Genomic DNA, 24165 nt, shown 5'->3' with positions numbered 1-24165 from the left:
AGCAAAGAAAATCTTAAGGGAGGTTTTAATGGGATTGAATGAATGAGAGAAATAGAATTTAGATCCTCACTTGCCAACCTGAAAAACAAACATATTTTGGTGTTTTTGTAACTTGCAGATCAATTGTCTTATTCTCCTCTTCAGGCACTCTCCTCCCCAGATAGTATTTGCCCAGAGTAGGAAGCACAGACCAGCTCATGGGAAGTGAGGGGAAGGTACCATGCATCTACCCCATAGCCATCAAAGGTTCCTTGGCTTGCTCTCTTGCAGCCATCACAGCCTTCCCTTTTTTCTTTTAACTTTCCCTGGCTTTGGGAAACTCCCCCCAGGCACTCACCCCTACTGTTCCTTTAACTATTTGGAGGTAGTGGCTGAGCTGAGATGCAAACTGTTCTTACCTATTAAGTATTAACACCTGACCAGCAAGTTCCACAGGGTTAGTCCTAACATTGTTTTTCAGGTTGGCAAGTTAGTTAGCAGAGGAGCTGAAGGACAGAGACCCACCTTCCTCTGGCAGCAGCCAGCAGAGATTGTCAACACACACACACACACACACACACACACACACATTCACGCACATACACACACACACACGCATGCACACATGTGCACACAGTGCTTTCTTTTGCTTTATATTTTGTGAAAAATCCTTTATTAACCAGATGCTGCTTCACTGAAAAGCAGGAGACTATCACAGTTAAGAGTTTAAATTTCTAGAGCCGGAGTGTGCAGTCCGGGTAGCCCACTTTCTCTGCAGCCTTGGACAAGTGTCTGAACTGTTCTGAGCCTCAGTCCCCCCTGCTCTTTACTAGGGTTAATAAGAAAGAGCATCTGCCTTGGGAGGTGGCCATGAATGAACTGAGACAACGAATCAGTGGCTGGCACATAGTGATCATCCAGGAAACAGCAGCTTCCATAATTGCTGAACCTCATCCTGCACTCATCAAGGAAAGAGCAGCTTCATATCTATTTGTTGGTTCATTAGGAGTCACCTCCTGTATGCCCGTCATCTGCTAGAGGGCGGGACTACCTGGTGAACAATTCCAGCACAGCCCTTGGCCAACAGTAAATGAGAGTGAAGTAAAAGTGTAGAGTGGGCAGCATGAGTTTTATAAGGTCCTTTTAGAGAACTTCAACACTTTTGTTTAACTCACTATTCAAATCACCGTACATTTTACAAAATAATATCTCTACTTTAAAAGCCTGAATGGCGCTTCCCTCTGCCTGAGCTGGTTACAGTGGGAGCTGGAGTAGGGTGAGGTGGGCGAGGCCTGAGGGTCCCCAGGCCCCCACTGTGTGCAGAGCACAGCGGTGTCATCTGCCAGAAATGCTCCCTTGCCGAACAGTTGACCATCTCTGATGTGGGGCCTGAGCAGGGGCTTCCCCCACTGTGTGGAACTCTTTGTCTTGTTTTTAGTCCCCTAGAGCATGAAGACTAGGTGGACCAGCAATTCCAGTTCCCATTGATGGGGTCATCTGCAAGAAAAGAGGTTAACACACATTACTATAATCTGGTGCCCTGGGGTGGGGCAGGATGGGTAAGGCAAATGGCCTTGGGGGTCTGAATCACTGACCTCACCTCTCCAGTCAAATGTCTTTCTTTGTGACCATTGTACCACCCTGTCCTCCGTTACCACAGGGCATGTGCCATGCTGCTTTCCTTGGCCGGCATCTGCTCACCCAATCCAGCCTATTCACCCTTCAGATCTCACCAAGAGCACATTTCCTTAGGGAAACTTTCCAAGACCCCTAATTCTCCATCAGTTTCCCATATTTTAAACTCAGAGCATTTTGTAGCAATTGTTACAACTGAAATTTTCAATGCATCAATAGGACACTTCTAGTGACACTGATCTTCTCTTCCATAGTGCAGTTTCTGTGATGATAAGGACTGGATCAGATTTGTCACCAGTGAGCCTCAGTACCCAATGGGCACAGAGAAGGCCCTCAGTAAACATCTGTTGGATGGATGACATTTGCCTTTCTTGGATTTCTCTTTTGCATGGTGCTGTCGTTCAGACAGGATCTCTGTATGCAAGGTAAGGGCTCTACCACTGAGCTACACCCCTACCTCCTACTTGAGGATGTTTTGAATGTTGATGAGAATATGAATAATCAGTTACTCATCATGATATACTAGGTATCTAGCTTTGCCACTTCCTATCACTGGCTCCTGTCAGATTGGCAGAGGCATTAGCTGATGTTCAATCCACATTTATAAGCTTTCAGGGTCAGAAGCTTGGGTGCCTTCATTTAAGCCAGTCATCACTGATGTCCAACTTATCATGGTTAAGCCTCTGCTTCTTATAGGAGTGTGAACCCTGCTGTGCACTGCACAAGTGAAGGATCTAGGTTGTGCATCTCTAGCAAGAATTTAATCCCCAAACTATCATCCCACTTCCTACCAGCAGGAAGATTGTCTTCCAGAAAAATGGTCCCTGGGGCCAAAATTTGGGGGATTCTGCTTTATATGCCTCATTACAAACTCAAGCCAACTCCATGAGATAGTTAATTGATCCTTTCCATTTTACAGGTGCAGAAATAAAGGCACAAAGGAATAAACATCTTGCTCAAGATCACAGTTAGTGAATAAAAGAGGTGAAATTCAAATCCAAGTTGAGTCTAGGTACTCAGAAAGTGCCTACTCTATAAAAGTGTCCAATAAATGTTTTTTCCTTCTTACTGAATGCTCCATACTCACTTTTAAGAGGATCAAAATGTCACAGAATGGAATAAAAGCAAAAAGAGGTTGAGAGCTCTTAGATAATAAACTGACCAAAGAATTTTGGAGCTGGAAGGGAGCCTTAGTCTCATTTTTCATTTGTTAATTCCATATACATCACTGAGCAGACACAGAAACCAATGGGACTTGATCACTACTCACAGAGGCACAGCAGGTAGGTTTGTCCCCAACCCCCAAATGCAATGTGCTGAGAACCATGATGAATATATGTTCAAGGTCCATGGGCACCCACAGGAGGAATGAATAAACTCCACCTGCAGACTTCAAGGAATTTTTGACAGAGAATGGACATCAGTGCAGGATTTTGAGGGCTGAGTATACGCTCACTACATAGAAAGAGTTTAAGTACTCCAGAATTACCCAACAAGGACTTGGAGCTGTCATGCATGCATCAGCAGTTCTGTAACAAGAACACTCTGAAGTGTAAAATAATGCAACACAACACCAGAACCCAGAATGGATCTCCAGCTTCCTAGTGTCCAGCCCCCTACTGCAACCCCCACCATGGCCTTCTTCTTTTGACTTATTCTCTGCACTTCCCCAGAGTTCCTCTGTCTGAACAACGCTCAAAAGGACCCTTACTTTTCTGTTGGTTGACCTCACATTCTGGTCCTCAGAAGCCAAGAGGGAAGATGCACTCACTGTGGGATCCTGAAAAACTAGGAGAAACCATTAGCTACACCATGTGAATTGAAGGCCCTGGGCCCAGTCTCCTACATGAGGGCCATTCCATTAGGTGACTTCAGGAAAAAACACTGAGTTGAAAGGTTTACAAAGCATAGGCTCAGTTCCAAGAATACCTACTCCTTCCTTGAGGGCCCTTTGCTCATAAAAGGGTGTTTTTGTCATCATGAGGAATTACAAGGACTTGTTGAGGAAATTACTTATTAGCTGACATTCAATCCATATTTATAAGCTTTCAGGGTCAGAAGCTATGGTGGCCTCACTTAAGCCTCACTTAAGCCAATCATCAGTGATGTCCAATTTAATATCATTGTTGAGCCTCTGCTTAAGTACCTTAGTGTCTTGGTTACAGTTTGTGGAGGTTTCAGTCCATACTTGGCTGACTCCAAGGCAGAGTGGCACACGGCAGAGGGCAATAGTTCATGGTGGCAGAAGACAGCAAAAGCAACCAGAGCAAAAAGGAGGAGTGGCGCAGCAAGCAGCCTTTTTCCCTCCCTTATATATGCAAACTATTGGCCCCAGGGCAGTGTAGCACTCACAACAAAGAATTGAAAACTCTAAAAGCGCACCCCATGACTGCATGTGGCTTTGAGGGGACACCCAGACACAAACCATAACAGTGGGGAATGCATCACTCTTTAGGGATCACCCTAACTCTGGCCAGTTCTAAGAGTTTGAGAGTGATTCTTATGGTAATATGTAACTTGTCACCTTGGAGCTCTGTCACCTGAATCGCTTTACAGAGTTCCCCATCCCTGGTCAGACACTGGCTTCATATTCTTCACCTCCACTTACAGCTTCAGTTGAGCTCCAGCTTCTAGGTCTAGATTCTCACACAAGGCAAAGGGAACTTCAGCTGCTGTGGACCCAAACCATGAGCTGATAAGGATCCCACGCCCTTGCGCAGCAATCCTGGGATGATGGTGAAATTTATACCTTAACCCAACTGTGTCTGTTTTGCTGATATCCATCCTACATGAGAAACTAGAAGCGAATTCCTCAGTGCTGCATGGGCAACTGGAATCTTTCTCCCTGAGAACGGGTCTTTGGTGACTTCTTTGCGGCTGGCTACGTCTTCCTGGACTGCAACTGGCTATAATTAGAGGTTCCTGATGTCCTGTTTGGGGTGGTGGGCTGGACCTTTCTCAGTGCCTTGCTAGTCCCTCACAGCAGGAGCGGGGTTCTCAGTCACCATCTCTCCCAGTTTTCCCCACCCACTGCAGTGACCCCAGATGTGACCCTTGAAATCAGCACTCAATTCTGTTGGGTGATCCTTACTGTGCCTTCAAATCTCACCCGTATGGGTCAGGCTCCCTGAGTCTATGGCCACCACATGCTCTCAGCTGTATTCAGACCTCAACTAACTGCTGCTGTCACCCACTGAGCCCCTGAGGCTGGAACCCAGGTACGTTGACAGTGGGAAGAGTGTCCCCTAGGTGCTTCCATCCTGCCTTCTTGGGAATCAGAAACTGGCAAACAGCTCAACCCAGAGCCAGCTTCCTCCAGATAATAGCTTCCACAGGGACCCCAGTGGCCTGGAAATGGTCCTTTTCAGGACAGGGACTCCATTCCTTTGGCAGGTGGCACAGTGGCAGGAGCTGACTTCCCACAGGGAGCTTCATGTGCTGTCTCACTGTGCTGGAGTAGGCGAAATCTGTGGCTATCACCAAATCATATAGAGGCCCTGCCTGGAGGGGAGGAAGAGCATTGTTTTCAAGAGGAAACATTCATGAAATGAGGCCTGAAGCCAGGCCACACCAGTGGGTGGGGGCTCTGGGCGTGGAAACTGCTTATGATTCCTCTGGAACAGGAAGAACTGTCTGTTTTCTCACCCACCTGCACAAATTAGCTCATTCCAGTTCAGACCAACAAATACCAAACAACTAAGTGCTAGGCATTAAACATGAACAACAGCTAAAATCCTGACTCTTGAGAAACTTAGAATCTAGAGATAGAGACAAACACCTGACAGATGATTACAGACCATATCTGACTTAGGGTTTCTTTTTCAACTCCGGGAGGGTACGGAAGTGAACTTCATTCAGTAGCATTGTGACCACTTCCTGGACTAGTGTTCTGCCGCACAAGTCTCTCATATGGTGTTGGGTAGCTGTGACAGGGCTCGAGCCCAGCTCCTACCTGGTCACCATCAAGAGGAACTCTGAACCTCCAGAAGACTGCGATGCCAGGCTAGGATGTTCTGCAGGTTGGCCTTACCAGATGCATCTTCAATTTGCAATATATCAAACTTACAGTGGGTTTTTCTGGACCCAACCCCACAGTGTGCTGAGGGGAGCCATAGTGGTGACAGCCGAACTCACAGAAGGGAGCAGGTAAGAGGGGAGGGGTGGATGGTGGAGGGGGGTCAGGGGTTGGTGTCCAGCAGCTCTTTAAATGTACTTTAGGATTATTGTCCCCACACCATGGTCCCTCCAAATCTTTCAGAAACATTCCCATCATGCAAGAGCCACTATCAGCAAGCTCTTCCCAGGTACCAAAGCTCCCAAGCATCTTCTCTCCCTTAGAAACTAGGGTCACTGCCACCAGGAATGAATGCCAGGGTGGAGGCCTCAGTGGGGCAGTGGCAGCAGCAGGAGCCGGGCCACAGCTGTCAGAAACCGAGCAGTGGAAAGTTCAGGTGCCGGTCCCTCCACAGAGGTGCTGCTGTGCGGGAGCTGGAGGTGCCTTGGATAAGAAGACCAGAGACCAAGACTGGAGAGGTCATCAACCATGTACCGCCTCTCTTAGCTCCGGCTCCAGGGCCAGGTTCCTTTCCAGAGTTTGGTTATGATCCTGCCCCAATCCAGCCCTGGAGAGTTTAGGGTCCCTCTAAATGCAGGCAATCATGTCTAATAGAAGCCTCCAGTGGGAAGAAAATTGCTTCCATTTCTTAATGCATCTGATGCTGACCTTCGCGCCAGTGGGCAAAGCAAGCTCCTTGGTGGTCCCATTGTCTCACCGGCTGTGGTCAATGAATTGATCCAATGGCTATTTACAGAACTGTCCAGCCTACAGGCCACACACAGGGAGGGGGCTGTGGTGCAGGGGAGGGGGAGCTTGCTTTACTCCAAAGCAGAGCTCTTCCAGCAGCCTGCTTTTGCTTTCCAGCACCTTGACATGCTGCCCTTAACCACCTTAACTTTTGTCTACCGGCGCGGAGACTGACCCAGGAGGAAGAGGAGTTGTCAGTAGCCAAGCCGGAATAAACCCTCCACATAAAGTCCACTCCAGGAGCTGCATGGGCTCCAGGGGCTTCCTAATAGGATCTACTTTATCCTCACAAGGTAACAAGTATTAGCCCCCTTTTATGGAGAGCATAAGTATCTTGACCAAGGTCACACAGCTCATAAAATGTTATGGCCAAGAGTCTAATCCAAGGCCAGGGTTTTCCTCCTAGTTCACTATGACTATTGCATTGACAAAAACAGCTTGGTTATTCCCACTGCCACTCTGGACCCCAGAGTTCTCCCAATTTTGCTGACAGTGGTGGTTCTCTTGCAACTCAACAGCCATAATGCTGGACTCCATAGCTCTCCTTTGACCTGAGCCAATATCGCTCAGGTGTGCTGTTAGTTTGCTTTTCCTCTTTAAGCCTTTCCCCCCTTTTCTTCCCCTTTTCTTCCTTTCTCTCTTTTCCTCTTCTTGTTTACTCTGCACCTTGCCCCTAAATATTCAACCCTAAATACATTGGTCTGTGTGTCCCTAGCACCCCTGCCCCACTGAAGGTTATACTTATCACATTGCTGCAAGGAACTGTTGGGAAATCTCTATTAAATGCCATGCAGTGTTCCACAGTTGGACATGGCACTCTTGGTGATGAGAAATAATTATCTCTAGAGCTAGCATTTATGGGTGCTGAACTTTCCAACCCACACACGTCATCTCACCTTCACAGCAGTTGTGGGAGATGGGCAGTCATCTGTTTCCACATTGCTCAGGGGAAAGGCTGAGGCACAGGAAACTTAAAAAGACTGACAAAGTTCACATATCAGTAAGTGGCAGAAAAGGGTTTGGACTGTTCCTGCGTGGGTCTCTTTCCTCTCAGGATGTATTTTTAGAGACGTGAATGCACAGGTATTTACACTAGATTGGTGCATTGGTGTGATTTTATAACACACTCTGAACACTTATCAGGAGTGTTTCTCCCTGTGATTCAATATATTTTGATGAAATGGCTTTCTGTGACCCCTGAGTAGCCTGCTGTTTGAGGAGCTGCAGTGGACTCAGCTCTTCTCCCTTGAGCCTTTAAGATATTTCCTTTTCTTCTTTTCCTTTTTGCTATTATAGCCAAACCTGAATGTCTTTATACGTACATCATTACCAAGTTTTCAAACTAGGTCTTCAGTGGACTCTTGCATTTGGTGTTACCGAATCAAAAGCTAGTTATTTAAAAATATTTTGGAGATATGTGCTTACATCCTTTCCCTAAAGAGTCGTGCCATATCATATACTCATCCCACTTTACAGAATTACCCATTTCCTCCCTCTCCACGTCAGCGAGCATTGTAGATTCTAATCACTGTCAACTGGACAAGTGAAGGATAACATCATGCTGTTACATTTGAACTTTTTTATTGCTAGTGAGAGTAACAGTTTTGCATGTTTCTTAGCCAGTTGAAGCTTGTGCAATTCCTTTAACATGTCTGTTTCTAATAAATTATCACATGGGGTCTACCTTTGTGGCAAAATTCTTTTGGTGTGTTATCTATCATTTGCTTATACTTATGGTGTTCTTATTTGAAATTCTAAATTTGTTTTTGGAAGTGAAATCTATCAGCCCAACTTTGCACTCTTTACCAGGTTAGTGCTACCACATTATATTTTAAATGCTCTTATGGATGAGGGGGATTTGCTTTTAGAAAATATTTGAATAATTTGCTTTCAAAAAGAGCTACAATTTCTCAAAGGCAAGTTTCATATAATAGGGCTTCAATTCTTCAAGGACAGGTTTGCATATAGTAGGGCACATCTCAGAGACAGACTTGCATATAGTAGGACTGAAACGCCTCAAGAGCAAGTTTGCACATAGTAGGGCTGAAATTCCTCAAGGGCAGACTTTCACATAGTAGGGCTTCAGTTCCTCAGAGGCAGGCTTGCACATAGTAGGACTGAAATTCTTCAAGGGCAGGCTTGCACATACTAGGACTGCAGTTCCTTAGAGGCAGAGTTGTTCAATGGAAGGACTCCCTCCTTAAAGGCAGGTGTGCCCTGTAACTTGCTCTAACCAGCCAAAAGTGAGCAGGAGAAGCTCACTTCCATTGGAAGCTTTCATTTCAGGGCAAGGACATCTTGGAAGTAGATGCCGAGATAAAAATCCTCTCATCGAGTTCCCAGAGTGAGCACAGGGAGCAAAGCCCTTTTAGAAGCACTTACTGTACACTGCATGTAACTGAGAAGTAAGCTCTGCTGAACTGAGGTTTGAGGATTATTTCTCTGCATGTGACCTCAGCGCCCTGATCTCTCTGCGAGACCATTCATTACCATGTTTTTCTTTCTACCCTGGGCAACGCCAGTGTCCAGCACACTGCTTCTGCATCAGCCTGACTAGATGCAGAAATGCATGTGAAAGAGAGACCACATGCCTCAGATTGGCAGTTAAATACAAGACACGTGGTTACACTGCAATATCAGATAAACATCAAATATTTTTTATAATAAGTATAAAATATTTGTATAATATTAAGTATTAATAATAATAATAATTAATTAATAATAATAAGTATAAAGTACAAAATTGCAATATTTGGGAGATGCTCACACTAAAAAATTAATCCTTGTTTATCTGAAAGTCAAATTTAACTGGATATTTGCTAAATCGGGTGATGCTTTTTGTGACTCCTTCATGACCTCTAAATGTCTTTGAAATTCTTCACCCCTTAATGACCATCTAACCAGGTCGCCAGCTTTTCCCTTTAGAACTAACAGTTGTCACTCCTTTATCTCCAGGCATTTCACAGTGTAGACTTCTAAGACCAGTTTGACTTTTATTCCTGTAGGATATATTTGCTCCTGGAAGCAAAACATTTCACTGCGATGTGTTTCGGTATTGTTTTGTTTTGTTTTCAGTACTTTTGCCTAGCTTTCAATGAGCTGCTCATTTTACATTATCGGCTCACAGAAGCCTCTCCCATTATGTCCTTGATTAATGTGTCTTCACATTTAATCTTGTCTCTTTCTCAGAAGGAAGTCTTTGTGTTTTAGATTTCCACTTCTGTACTCTATCCATCATATTTCTTTTCTGTCATTGTTTTAATCTCTTTGTCTTTTGTTTCTGTATTATAAGAACATTTTTTTATAGCACCTTCCACATCACTGACTCAATTTTCTGCAGTGTCAATTCTGTTCTTTATAGTTTCCAATGTGGGTTTTAATTCTGCTATTGTGCTTTTGCTTCCCCACATCTAGCTGCCTCCCTTTCATCTGATTAGTGTCTAAACATCTCAGCTATTTTTATTTTATAAATTCCTCATTTTCTTGAATATGTTATAATCACAAAGAAAATGCATTCGAAAACTTATTTCTATTTTCCTATCTTATAGATATATGCTCATTTTCTGCATCTTGAACATAATTTCAATCTTTTGTGTTCAAAAACCTCTTTACATGTCCATTGCTATTTCTTAACTCTTCTTGGAACCAAGAGCCACCTGACCACATCTGGTTCACCAGTAAATAGTACAAACAGGCTTTTCTGTGGTCTCCTATGCTGCCTATCTGATGGCTATAGAGATGGTGTCTCAGGTCTTGATTTCAGAGACTCATTAATGTACTCAAGCGTTAGCCAACACTCTTGTATCTAGGAATTGCCTACCTAGTGGGCTAGAAAATCAATTGTCACTCCAGCTCCTTGGTAAGCTGGCTCTGCAGAGAATTATTCTGAGATAATAGGAAGCCTTATGCAGTTTTTTCTCTCCAGAAAGAGTGCATAGGAGAGGGGACACCTGGATGTATGTCTCCAACACAGGTCAGGGAGGTGCAAAGGTGCACAATCACCCTCAACCCTCTTGCCTTCCTCACCGCACCACCCCCCCAGCCCTCACTGATTTTCTAACTCGCCTTGGATGACATCTATGCTTGGCATTTGACATTCCTAGGCAGGCACCCCAACCTCACTGAATAACCGGGGCTTTCCCTTTGTTGTCAGTTTTAAAAAATATTCAGAGGAAATGTTTCAGTAAAAAGTAAAACCCAGGAAGCTATTTTCCTGAACTCTCTTGTCTCCCACGCCCTGCTGTGATGTCAACCAGTGTCACCATGACATCCGTCAAGCCTAGCTTTCTCTGGAGCTGCCAGCCTCCCAAGGCTGACTCCATCCCTCTTGTGATCACAGCAACTATGCCCAGAATGTCACCGCTGAGGAAGTGCAGAGGAGAGGACTGAACGGCAGCTTTCTTGTTCTGCACAAACTTTACTTTTGACACATAAAGATACTGTGGGAAATTGCCAGATGTGGAGACTATAGTGTCTCATCGGCACATCAGTCTTCCAGTCCCTCTCTTTGACTAAAAGGGGACTCTCAGGGGGCAATGGCCCATCAGTGACTGTTCAGACACCAGCTGAAAGGATATGGTGTAGGACAGGCGCTGGGTGCTGTTCCGAAGTCCCCACAGGCGAGGACCTATCTTACTGATATGTATGACAATCCTGTTCCCACAAATATCTTTTTAGTTTAAGACTGCAAATCTCCTCTTGTTTTGGTGACAGGTGGTTGGGATCATTATTTTTTATCCATCGAGCCCATGAGAGCATCTACAGGAGAGGGAAGAAGTCAGGTCTCTCGTCTAGACCTAACAGAGGCCTAAGCAGACGCTTAGAAACTTGAGGACCCAAGTGGGAAGGAGGTGGGTCTCCAGGTGGGACACAGCAGCAGGTCCTAATCTGTTCATCTCAGATATATTTTCTCCTATAATGAACATGCCTTGAGATTAGGGCACATCTTACTGACCTACATTCCACACCCTGGCTCATGGTGGGCCTCCAGAAAGGAGGCAGTGGTGGGTGGCACAGCTGGGGTACCTTTGCTTTGATGAAGGCCGGGTTGTACTGCCAGCATCTCCCAACTCCTGCATCAGTGCAGCCCTGGGCAGCTCCTTATAGGCCAGGGCAGTGATGTGCCCCTTGCCCCTCTCCGCACAAGGACCACCAAGTCTTCCCTCACAGTGCTCTTCTTGTACTGTCCGGAAGGGACATGAAGAGCAAGCATGTCACAAGAGGATCCACTTTCACACCTTGGAATATTCTGCAGCTCAAGCAAAATCTTAGGCACCACGATATTCAGAGAGGTTGCCTGGCAGCCATGGGAGACCAAACCATGTCCCTGCCCACAAGGGGGTCAAGGGGCGTGGAGCAAAAGGAAAGCCCACTGGTCACATGTGCTACAAATCGGGGCATAAGGAGGAAAGGGCATTTATCTTGAGCTTATACAAGTGTCAGTCATGGAGTTAGTGTAGGGGAGGGGGGAGTGTGAATAAATAATGGATTGTTGAACAGATGGATGATAGATGAGATTAACTGATTATGATAGAAGATGGGTAATAGATTGGTAAATAGGTAGACAGGTAGGTAGGTAGGTAGATAGTCAGGCTGTAATATTTTGTTCAACTTGACAGCAGTCATATGAGCCAAGCATTATTAACTCCGCTTGACAAATGATGAAAGTCATACCTAGAATTATTAAGGCACTTGTCTAGGCCCGCATAGGCAGCAACTGAAACAGCCAAACTGTAAACAAAGCCTGCCTGGTTTGATAGCATCTGCTCCTTGATCAAATGACATTCCTGTCACCACACTGGCCCCCAGAGGTGGAGGAGGTGGAGGTTGTCTGGGGGAAACTAAGCCCTACCTCTCAGCCCTGTCACCTTGCATGCTCACCCAAGCCTGAAGGTGCTTATCTTTGTGTCTTAGACAAATAATTTCTTTCCCCCTCATATATAAAATGGATTCTCTGCATCCAGGTAAAGAGTAAGTGGAACCGTAACAGTTAGCAGTTACTGATCACTTGTGTCAGTCACTGGTCTAAACGTTGCATATGCACGAATGCATTTAATCCTCAATATCCAATAGGAGAACATAAGTTTCACTTTACAGACTAGAAAACCAAGAATGATGAGGACAGTCCCACCCAGGCCTCAGCTGGAGCCCCTGTGTATGAGATGGCCAAAGTGGTACACTTTGTGGAGAATGAGCTGCACGCATAATGCATGCTCACTAAATGGTACCTCCTACACCACATTCTTAGCTTAACTTCCCATGGAGCTGCTCCAAAAGCCCTCAGCCCCATTAGTGAGCCATTCCCATTCTAATTTGATTGTGTAAGAAGTATAGAGAATTGATTATAATTACTTGATAGAGGAAATAACCCCAATGACCATCAATAGGTGAACAAAGATAAGGTGGCATATTCACACAATAAAAGATTGCATAGCAATGGAAAGAAATTAACTATGGATATATGAGAAAACATGATGTAGAATGAAAAATGTAGGAGCAGAAAAAAATTACATTCTACCCACATACAGTTAGAAAAAAGATCACCACAAAGGCATATTGGTAAGTGATACATATAGGTGATAAAACTCTAGAGACAGAAAGGGATATATTTCACATAGAAGCAGGGACAGTTACAGATTGTCTCAAAAAGGGGGAGGGTGTGATCAGCAGCAGCTGAAGGGTGCTGCCGAGCAGTGTTGTATTTAGCGAGCTGGGTGGAGGGTTATTTCACAAGTCTTTAAAGAGGATCTATGTTTTGTGCACTCAGCTCACCACAAAGAGCAAACAAAAAATATGGACAAGTCAGCCTCAAGTGTAAGAGGTTGCTACAGAGTAGGAGTGTCTTCGTTACTTTTCTTCTTGCTGAGACAAAATAACTGACACCCAAAGTTAAAGGACAAAGGCTTATTTTGCTCACAGTTTGTGCAGAGTTCAGTCCATAGTTAGCTGCCTCCAATGCGGGGTGTCATGGGAGAGGGGCATTGCAGAGAAGAAAGAGTTCATGGCAGGCAGAAGGCAGCAAAAGCAGCAAGCAGCAAGTGATGAGTGACTCCAGCAGTCCTCTTTCTGTCCCTTAAAGTCTATCCAGGCTGTCTGCTCTTCAGGCAGGTAGCACTCATATCCACTCATATCTTAGCATTGCAACAAGACTCTATCCCAGTATCACATCCTTAATTCCAGGATCACACATCCTAGATCCAGTCACCATTGAAAAGCTCCACCTATGACCACATGAGGTTTTGAGGGGATATCTAGGTATAAGCCATAACAAGCAGTTAGTTTCTGTGGCCGTTTTACTGTGTTTCCTTTCAACTGTGGGACTCTTCGTAAGTAAACCCAGGCACCAGCCTAGCAGGTAGAGCAGCTGAAGACAGCTCCACGAAGCACAAAGAGCTAGGGACCAGAGCACTGCTGATCAACTGCCTTTCTACTTTGCTTTCTTGTGTGATTCCCAATTCCCTGGATTGCTTCCAAGTTTCCCTCTCCCAGACACCTCGCTCTATTGCCCAGCTGGTTCAATCTCCACTTCAGGTCTGGCCTTTCCTGCCATTTGGACTCTGCTATCTGACCTGTAGCTTTGCCTGCTTCCTTGTCTCCCTATCACCTCTTACTTCAGGAGGCTACTTTCTTCCTCCTGCCTCCCACCCCAGCATCCCCCTTCCAGCCAGGCCAACTCAATTCCTAAGCAGAATGATACTGTTAGGTCATTCTTCCTGCTTATAAATGACCCTCACACTTTAGTCCTCAAATTATAATTCCCAGACTTTGTCCTCCAGGAAGTCCTCCCTGGGGTTCCAGCTAGAAAACTATTGCTTCTTCCATTGCTCATCTACTGCATGTGGGCACAGTGAGGACAGCAAGGCAACAGATTCATTTCTGTATTCTCAGCACACGGTAGGAGCTCGGTGGGTTTTTATTTGCTGGATTATAATTTTAATTGAAATGTCTCGACATGTCCTGTGCCTAGTTTAAAGGAAAACAGGGACCAGGAGCATTACAGAGGGAGTGAGTACAAACACGGCAGACACATGGTCCCATCTCTCACCATTTATTTCATTCAGAATGTTCCTACATTTGTCTTCTGACACACCCAGTGTGGCATAGACCCCTCAATGTCAGCACCAATTCGGTAATCATATTTGGCACAGTTGGGAATGTCATTAAGGGAATAACCTGAAGTAAGCAAGAAAAGAGGTCTGTGACCTCTACAGTAATTCACTCTGTCCCCTTTCCAGTGGTTGGCTCTAGAGGCCTAACTCTTCCTGGCTGTCCCAGGGACTTGGGTTGAAATAAATGGGTCCCCAGCCTGATGACAAGAAGTACAGGCTGCTGTAGTACCAGAGTAAGGAACTTATAGAGATCAGGGTCATCTTCCTGTTTTAGCCTCCTCCCAGCATGCTTGCTGCCTTCCTGAAGGGGAAATGCTCAGTAATACTCTAAAAGGATGACTCCTCCCTAGGTCTCTTTGTAGGTCTGACCAGTGAGGACAGCACAGCTGCAGCCTGCCTGCCTTCTCTGACTTGCCTACAGGGAGCACTTTTCAAATGCTTGTTATGGAGAAAGGTATCCCTGATCATGATGAGACTGAGGTCACACTGACACAAATGTATAGTATATGCCATGTTCTCCTACATGAGTATTGGGCCTGTAAAGACCTGGCTCTGTCCCTGTAAACTGTGTGACCTGCAGTGAATCATAGTGCCTGACAAGTGCTGGGTAGGAGGCAGAATACTGGCCTGGAGCGTAGGCCTCACATCTGATCTGAGTGTTGATGCTGGCCATAAAAACCTGGGATATCTGCATGATGAATTCTAAGGCTTGAGGGTTGAATATTAGCTTGAAGACTATGGAAATAATCTGGGACCTTGTTTCTGACAGTGTAGTCTACAAACAAGCAGCAGCAACATCTCTCTCTGGTTTTGGTACCAGGGCAATACTTGCCTCCAGGAATGAGTTAGGGAGAATTGCTTCCCTTTAAATTTCATTAATGAGTTTGGGAAGAATTGGTATTACATGCTCTCTGCTTAAGTTTTTTACTACATTTTCAATTTTGTAGGCTGATATTGCATTATTCAGAATTTTTATATCTTTTTGATTCAGCCTTGGTAATTCACATGTATCTAGAAATCTGTCCATTTCTTCTGTATTTTCCATCCTATGACAGTAAAGATTTTTGAAGTAAATATTGATGATCTTCTGAATTTCTACAGGATCTGTAGTGATTTCATTCTCCTTATTCCTTATTGCACGAATTTGAGTTTTTTCTTTCCTTTTTTTGATAAGGTTGCTAGGGGTTTATGAATTTTATTTATTTTTTCAAAGAACCAACTGTTTGATTCATTAATTCTTTATATTCTTTTCTTAATCTCCACTGTGTTAATTTCTGCTCTGATCTTTATATTTTCCTACCTTCTTTGAGCTTCAGGTTTTATTTGCTCTTCTTTTTCTAGAAGCAAGAGGTGCAGCATAACATTGTTTATTTGTGCTTGTTCTGTTTTCCTGATGTGGGAGTTCACCACTATAAATTCCCTTCTGAGGAGTGCATCTCACAGGTTCTGGTAAATTATATCTGCATTTTTGTCTGATAGTAAATATTGTTTAATTTCTTCTTTAATTTCGTCTGTGACCCAATGATTGTTCAGGAGGGTGTTATTTAATTTCTATGTGTTTATATGGGATTTTTGGTAATTTCTTTTGTCAATTATTTCCAGTTTCATTGCATTATGGTCTGATAGTATGCATGAGATAATCTCAATTCCTTTGAATTTACTTAAACATGCTCTATGCACTAGCATATGGTTTATTTTAGAGACCATCATATGTGCAGCTGAGAAGAATGTGTATTCTGATGTTTTTGGGTGGAACATTCTGTAAAGGTCTACTAAGTCCATTTGTTCACAAGTTTGGTTGAGTTCTGTTATTTCTTCGCTGATTTTTTTCCGAGTTGATCTATCTCTTTGTGACAATGGAGTGTTAAAATCCCGTTATGATGGTGTTACTGCTTATTTGATTTTTCATGTCTGTTAAAATTTGTCTGATATGGCTGGGTGCTCCTGTATTTGGTGTATAATGTTTATGATTGTTATCTCTTCCTCTTGCATTTTCCCCCTGATGAATATGTAGTGACCTTTGTTATCTCTTTTGATTATTGAAGTTCACATCGTTTGCAAACAGAATAGCTACCCCTGTTTTTTTCTGGGTTCGTGTTGTAGGGAGTATTGTTTTCCATCCTTTGACTTTCAGTCTATAAATTTCCTTTTGAGTTAAATGTGTTTCTTGCATACAGCATAGTGTTGTATTTTGTTTCTTGATCCACTCTGCCAATCTGTTTCTTTTAATTGGTAAATTGAGGCCTTTTACATTAATGTTTATAACTGATTTGTATTGGCTTATCTTTGTCATGTTATTTTCCTGATGTTGGTTCCCTACTTTTTCCCTCTGTTTAATTGCTTGCTCTGCTTAGTGGTTTCTTTCTATTGTTGTTCTTGAAACTGTGGTCATTTTTATCTGTTTTGAGAATATCTTTTAGTACTCTTTGTAGGGTTGGTTTGGCACTTCTGAATTTCTTCTGTTCTTTGTCATGGAAATATTTTATTTCTCCATTAATTTTGAAGGATAGCTTTGCAGTGCAGATCAGTCTTGATTGGAAGATGTTTTCTTTCAGGACCTGAAATACTTCACTCCAAGCTCTTCTTGACTTGGTGGTTTGTGTTGAGAAATCTGCCGTCATTCTGATGGGCATTCCTTTATAGGTGATTTGGTTTTATTTTCTCTAACAACTTTTAATATTCTGTTCTTTTGCTGAATTTCTGGGATCTTGATTATTATATGTCTAGGTGTAGATTTATTTTTGTTATGGCTAGTTGAAGTTCTATATGCCTCACTTAACTGTATCTCAGATTGTTTCCATGCTTGGGAAATTTTCTGCCATTACTTCTGCAAATAATCCTTTTATATCATTTGTGTTGATGCCTACTGTTTCATTGATACCTATTAGTCTTTACATCATTTTGCAGCTGTTGAATTGTTACTAACTGGTTCCTTGTTATTTATGAGGTCTTTTGTGATCATTAGCTGCAATGCTGTCTTCAAGGTCTGAATTGATAATAAAGTCTATCTTCAGCTTCATTCAAGGGGTTTTGCCAGCTTTCAGTAGAATTTTTAATTTCCTGGATATCTGTTTGAAACTGTATCATGCATTCTAATTCTGTCCTGTACTGTTCATTCAAGGTTTCTATCATTTTTCTATGCTCCTCTAATTTTTATTTATATCTTCCTTATATGTGCTGAGCAACTCTTTCATTATTGTTGTCATTTCTTCTTTACTTGAGAGATTATTTCTTATCTGATTTCTTCTGTAGCCTGATGGAGTTGTTTCTTTACTTCAGTTGATATCATTTCAGAAATTTCAGGTGTATGACTTTAAGCTTTCCTATGTCAGTATCTCCTGTGCTTGTTCTGGGTGTGGTGGAGGTCTGAGATTGCATTTTACTCCTTTGTTTTGTCATTTTCAAAGATCCCAAGGATTCTTGTGGCTCACTGTGTCTCCCATGATGGTGGGGTGGGGTGGGGTGTGGTCACCAACTCTCCCAAACCTCCCCTGGGCTCAGTGTGGCTGTTGTGTCCATGTGGGGATTTAGAGGGTGGCTCTCTGAGGCTCCTGAAGCTGTCCAGGATTCAGTGTGGCTCCTGCATTGGTGTCAGAAATGCAGCATTTTGAGTCTCTCACAAACCTACCTAATCAGAAACTACATCCTCTGTAACTCATATTCACAGTAAATTTAGAGTGGGAATCAGTGGTCATAGGATAAGTGGCCCTAACACTAGGGCCACTAATATTTGGAAGGAAAACTGATGGAACTCACTGAGAGTTTGGAAGGAAAGAAAAATCATTGAGATTCTTAGGGTTTTGGTTTGAGCCACTATGTGTATGATGGAACTATTTCTGAGTTGTGGATGATATAGAAGAATCATATTTGAAAAAAACAAACTAAAACTTCTCTTTGTAGAGTATATTAAGTTTGTGGTATGTATTTGACATTGGTATGGAGTTATCAAAGAGACATTTTAACATACATTACTGGACGAGATCCAGGAAGATGTGTGTGTTAGGTGCCAGCTGCTTGTTGAAAGCACTTGAAGGTGTGGCCCAGGATGGGGCTGGACAGGCAGAGTTAGCAGAGGTGGCCCAGATAGAGGATGAGTCTGGGAGCACTGAGGTTTTTGCCTGAGAAGGAGGAGGTTTCTGTAACTTCAGCTGTGAAGGCATAGGCAGGTAGGTGGATGGAAAACCAGAAGCATGACTTAAAATTCTTCCTCCAACAGCAGGATGAGACTCACCACAACAGGAAAGCATGTCCCTTAGCTGGTTACCTTCTTGCTCCAAGGCCTCTTGGTTCTGATGAAAGTGTGTACTCATAAACACCCCCAAGCATGGCCTCTGTGATTCAGTGGGTGCTGAAGTCATGGAAGGGATCTTTATACTCCCTGTGGCTGCATTCCAGGGGCAGCCACCTGATTCTCTGGAAGAACTCATAATTTAGCATGAGGTTTCTCGGCTTTAGCTTGTAATGTGCCACATCAAGGTCAGAGCATGCATGCAGAAACATGCTTTTCTACATGAAATACCAACGTGGGAAAACCAGAACTTTAAAGTTAGGAATATGGAAAGAGAAGATGAACCTCACAAAAATCATGTCATGTTCTTGGCCCAGGGTCATCGCTCTTATGATTCCTTTAGGATATCTGCAGGAAGACAGTCTCCTTGACAAGCTTTCAATTCCCGTAAGCATTACAATGTCCTTTTCTGCATAGACGAGCTTGCTTGAATTCCCTTCCTTACTACAGCAAGTACTGCACAGGGCAGAGAGAAACAGGAAGGGTGGGCCAAGGGGTCCAGGGTCTGCTCTGATGGGAGCCAGCTTTGCTTGCCTCCAATTCTATCCTATTTGCTTCTGTTTTTAAACTCTGTGAAGAAAAGCCACTCAAGTAAAACTAAAAGTGGTCCTTCAAGATAGCTTGATATGGTAGTGTGTGGCAGGGTCAGAATACTGCTGTCTGCACACCAAAGCCACTGCATGATTTTGTAAATAAAGTTTTATTTACACACAGCCATGTGCCTTCATTTCTATATTGTCTGCAAATGTAAACTGCTTATGTCACACTGTGATGACAGGGTTGAGGAGTTGTAATAGATATCCTATGGTCCTGCCAAGCCTAAAATATTTACTATCTGGTTGTGGAAGATTGACAACTGGGAGTCAACTTGTAACACCCAGTTGAACTGAATCAGTATGGTGCTGGGTATGGAAGGCCCACTTCAAGATTGTTGCCGGCAGCATAAAAAGGAGAACTAAAGAAGAAAAAGAGGTGCTGTTAGGGAGCTATTGGTTCTCCTGGGGCTGTTGTTTCTCCTGGAAGAGCTTGTGATGCTGGCTTTCCTGATATGGACTCGGCTGTTCTCATTGTCAGAGGATCTTGGGACTTTAATGTTGCTGAGGATGGCTGTGGTACTTTTCACGGGAGCTCTGGTTCTAATTTTGAGCATTGCTTCCTGGCTCCAGTGCAGATCCCTTAGCCTGCTAGCACAGATCCTTCATTCCACTGGCACAGACTTTCTAGCCTCCACTACTGACCTTTGGGCCTTCCCAGTGCAGATCTGTGAAACAGGCCTGCATGAGACATTAGCATTGTCCAGGCCTCCACTTGGACTCTAGGTCTTCAGCTGGACACATGCAGGACATTGCCATGGCTCTAGGCCCTCAGCTAGATTCTTTGGGTGTGTGGACAGATTTGTACTCTCTTTGTATTTGACTGTTTGGGTGACTATAATAAAATAATCTTATAGATTATGTGACCTGTATTAAATTATTCCCCTTGCAAACTCTGACTACAACACTGGTCCTTTACAACAAAGGTTTAGTGTCTCCCTGACATATGGGATAGACTGAAATTTGGTGATACCTGGTGAAATACAAGTATTTAGTGGGTATTACAATGGGAGGAAGGGCCCCATACTGGGGAGTAGGAAGAGGAAAAGGAGAAAGTAGAAGTGTTTATGAGGTACACTCTATTCCATTTCTAAACTTTCAGCTCTGTACAACCATTTGTGGGTGGGCTGGGGGTTTAGCTCAACGGCACAGCACCTGCCTGGCAAGCGCAACGTCGTGAGTTCGATTCCCGGTACCGGAAAACAAAAAACCAAAACCATTTGTGAGCTTCTCACCAGGTCCCTGTTTTGCTTCCTGGCTTGCTTCCCACCATTCAAACCCATCCCAGTGATTTGTGACTCCTTCTTCTGTCCTACCCTGTCTAAGTGGTCACGTGGGACTCTGCTTATGACTTTTCCAAATCTTTTAGGTCAGGGATTCTCAACCCCTGGGCCACAGATTGATACCAGTGCATGGCCCGTTAGGACCAGGCTGCACAACAAGAGGTGAATTCAAGCCACAGAAATGACATCTGCTTTTAAAGCCACTCCCCATAGCTTGAATTCCTGCCTGAGCTCCTGTACCTCCTCTGAGATCAGCAGTGGCATCAGATTCTCACAGGAGAGTAAACCCTACCATGAACTGCATATGGGAGGGATCTGAGCTGTGTGCTGCTTTGAATCATCTCTAAACCACTCCCCCATCCTCAAGTCCATGGAATATTTTCTTCCATGAAACCAGTTCCTGTACCAAAAAGGTTTGCAATCACTGTTTAGGGTCTTGGGTTTATAAAAGCTGTCAGAAACAAAATGGGATTGATTGTGTAGACACTAAGCAAAAAATTAGCAAATAAAAATAAAGCTAGGAGGCTATGAAAGGAGGAATCCTACTGTATGCTCACCTAGTACTGGCGACTGTCCCAAGACTGCCAGAATAACAACCTTGCACAAAGGCCACCACTGCTTTACACAAGAAGTATTCCTTTAAGGACATTCATCTAGTGACTGTCTGTTCAGCTTTGAACTGATGCCAGCCATGTTAACAGTTCTAGCGGCCAAGGATTTTTGTTTAAAAATATCTTATGTAATCCTCCTCGCTGTTGCCTTGAAACACTTCCCTTGCTTAACACCTTTGACTACTCAGATAGTTTATTATGGAGGGCACACTGCTATCGCCATGGTGTGTTATTCCCAAGGAGGTGCTGCTATTTTTGGAAAATCTATCGCTGACTGTTATTTAGGTTGACACACCATTAGACAGGCTGCCCTACTGATCTCCCATTTCTCTATAACGTGCTTCCACTACCCCAATAAGAGTCAATAGCCGACACTCTGATAATATTATGATGATGCTTCCTTAGACTTAAAACCCTACACTGGTTCACTATTGCTTCCAGAATAAAATCAATTCACTTACTTTGAATATATGCCCTTCACAACCTCCATTCCCTCAGTAGCCTCACTGGCTTCAGTGTCTATAGCATTGATGTATCCCTCCGCAGGCCTGAAATTTCTCACCAACCACACTGCATGTCATTGCTCAGGCAGCTTTGCACCACTCCTCACACCTGCTTTTCCTTTCATGACACATTGTACACAAGATTCTCCTTCTGCCTGAAATGTTCTCCCTTTCTTTTTTGCTGTGCTCACACTCTACTTACCTTTCAAATCCCTACTTAGCCACTGCCTCCTGGATACTCTCCCCACCTTTCCCAGATGCACACTCTTTTCCTTTCTCTTCCTTTCCTTTCCTTTCCTTTCCTTTCCTTTCCTTTCCTTTCCTTTCCTTTCCTTTCTTTCCTTTTCTTTTTTGGTACTGAGAATTGAACTCAGGACCTCACTCTTGTCAGGCAGGTGCTGTACCACTGAGTTAAATCCCTGGCCCTAAGATTGAACTCCACCCTACTTCAGTTTACTTTATAGCACACAGCATGCTGTGTTACAACTGAAAGAAATAATTAAGAATGGCAAATCCACTCACATGCTTACCTCCCCTATGAGACTGTGAACATGAAGGCAAGAACAATTTAGTATAGATTTTATAGCAAGCTAGGGAGAGGAGTTTGAAGTTACTCAACACAAAGAAGTGATAAACACAAGGAGATGGAAATGCCAATTGTTTCAACTTGATCGTTATACCTGTGTATATGTGTTGAATCATCACATTGTACTCCATGAACGTGAACAATTTTAAAAACAATAAAATAAGTTTCAGTGGAAAAAAGGAATCACGTGATATGTGTCTTCAGGTCTCTAGTCTGGTGCAGCGCCTGGCACAATGTTAGCATTAAGGAGAACTTGGCATGTGGGAGGAGGGAAGGAAAGGACGAGAAAGCAAACACATGGCACCCCTGTCCTCCTTCCTTTCAGTCAATCCTGTCCTTTGTGACCACAGCTCTGTCCCAGTACCTCCCAAGGGCCATCCTTGGCTAAAGATAAAGAAAAAAAGAGCCTCTATTCCCAAGGAGCTCACAGCCTAGAAGATGGAGAAAGAGACTCAAAGATGGCTTTCATCCAGGTTCTGTCGACCACTCATTTCCTGCTGGCTCATCTTTGGCAGCAAGGACCTTTCTGGACCCCTCTCTGGTTCCTTTTTCTCATGAGGATCATTGCAGACTTTCAGTCTTCATCTCTTCCCCCTCTGATTAGTTTTCACATTAGTTTTCACTCCTGTGTTGAAAACTCCCATTGGCTAGGGAATAAAATGCAGCTTCTTCCCCTGGAATCCGGGACTCCTCAGATTTCCCCAACATCATAGCTTCCCACTCATTTCTCCTCTCCCACTGGAGCACCAGTTTCATCCTTGACCTGAGTACCAGGAGCAGATGGTGTGACTGGACTGGTATCACAGAAACACCTCTCCAGTGGCACACATAGGCGAAAGGCAAGTTGGGAGACAGAGAAGCTGGTTGGGAGGGACAAAGGGCAAAAGGCCTGAGCTGTCTAAGATGAAACAGGATTTAGGATAAAAAATCAAATACTAATACTGAAGCATTTAGTGACTATTTTAGTTACTTTTCTCTCATTGCTGAAACGAAATACCTGACACCCAAAATTCAGGGCAGAAAGTTTTATTTAGCTCACAGTTTGTGGAGGTTTCAGTCTATAATTATCTGGCACCAAGGCAAGGTAGCATAGCAGGGGGGCAACCATTCATGGCGGTGAAAGGTATCAATACCCACAAGAGCAATAGGGAGGAGTGAGCCTATTTTTGGTTACAAGCAGGCTGACCACCCTGGGGCAGGTTTAGCGCTCACAACCCTCAACCCCAGCACTACACAATGAACCATTCACAAACTCTAGGTTCAGCCACCTCTGAAAAGCCTGCCCCCCATGACCACATCTGGGGGGACATCCAGACACAAGCCATAACAGTGACCAAAATGAAATGGAGCACAAATGAGAGCCAAATATGAATCTAAAGCCTGGAAAAATAGAAGAGGAAATGTCTTTAATATAGATTGAAGATTTAGGGGGAGAAAGCTTCTTCTGCATGTGGGTGAGAACTTCAGATGAGGCGCTCCTCAGGGTGAGTAGGGCAGGTCAGGAGATGGGCAAGAAGGTGAGACTCAGCACTGATGGCTCTGGCTGGTCCCTGAGCTGACAGGCACGTAGAAGAGTCACAGGGCAATGGTAGAGTAAGCAGGAAAGATGACAGCCAAATCTTAAATAAGAATGGCATGGACATTGACTCAAGAAGGAAATCAGTGAAGGAGGAGAAGCAGAGAGAGAGAGAGACAGAGAGGGAGAAGAAATGTGCAGCTCAGCAAATGCCCTGAGAAGTCAAACAAGTCATGGGTGACATCCCAGACGTGTGTCT

At 43.9% G+C, this 24165-nt stretch overlaps 1 protein-coding gene across 1 annotated transcript in view; it reads right to left on the bottom strand.

Annotated features, from left to right (window-relative positions):
• C8b (complement component 8, beta polypeptide) overlaps positions 1-24165 on the bottom strand; it is a 41769-nt gene that overhangs the window by 984 nt on the left and 16620 nt on the right. Inside the window, 10 exon segments of the mRNA XM_013521573.1 lie at positions 1340-1476; positions 4898-5034; positions 5036-5115; positions 11444-11475; positions 11478-11543; positions 11546-11600; positions 14446-14525; positions 14528-14590; positions 18791-18818; positions 18820-19032. Coding sequence (XP_013377027.1) covers positions 1340-1476; positions 4898-5034; positions 5036-5115; positions 11444-11475; positions 11478-11543; positions 11546-11600; positions 14446-14525; positions 14528-14590; positions 18791-18818; positions 18820-19032 — 891 coding nt within the window.

This window comes from Chinchilla lanigera, unplaced genomic scaffold, assembly GCF_000276665.1.
Source record: "Chinchilla lanigera isolate Chin_1 unplaced genomic scaffold, ChiLan1.0 scaffold00063, whole genome shotgun sequence".
Classification (NCBI taxonomy): Eukaryota; Metazoa; Chordata; class Mammalia; order Rodentia; family Chinchillidae; genus Chinchilla; species Chinchilla lanigera.
This window is presented reverse-complemented; position numbering and strand designations above follow the sequence as displayed.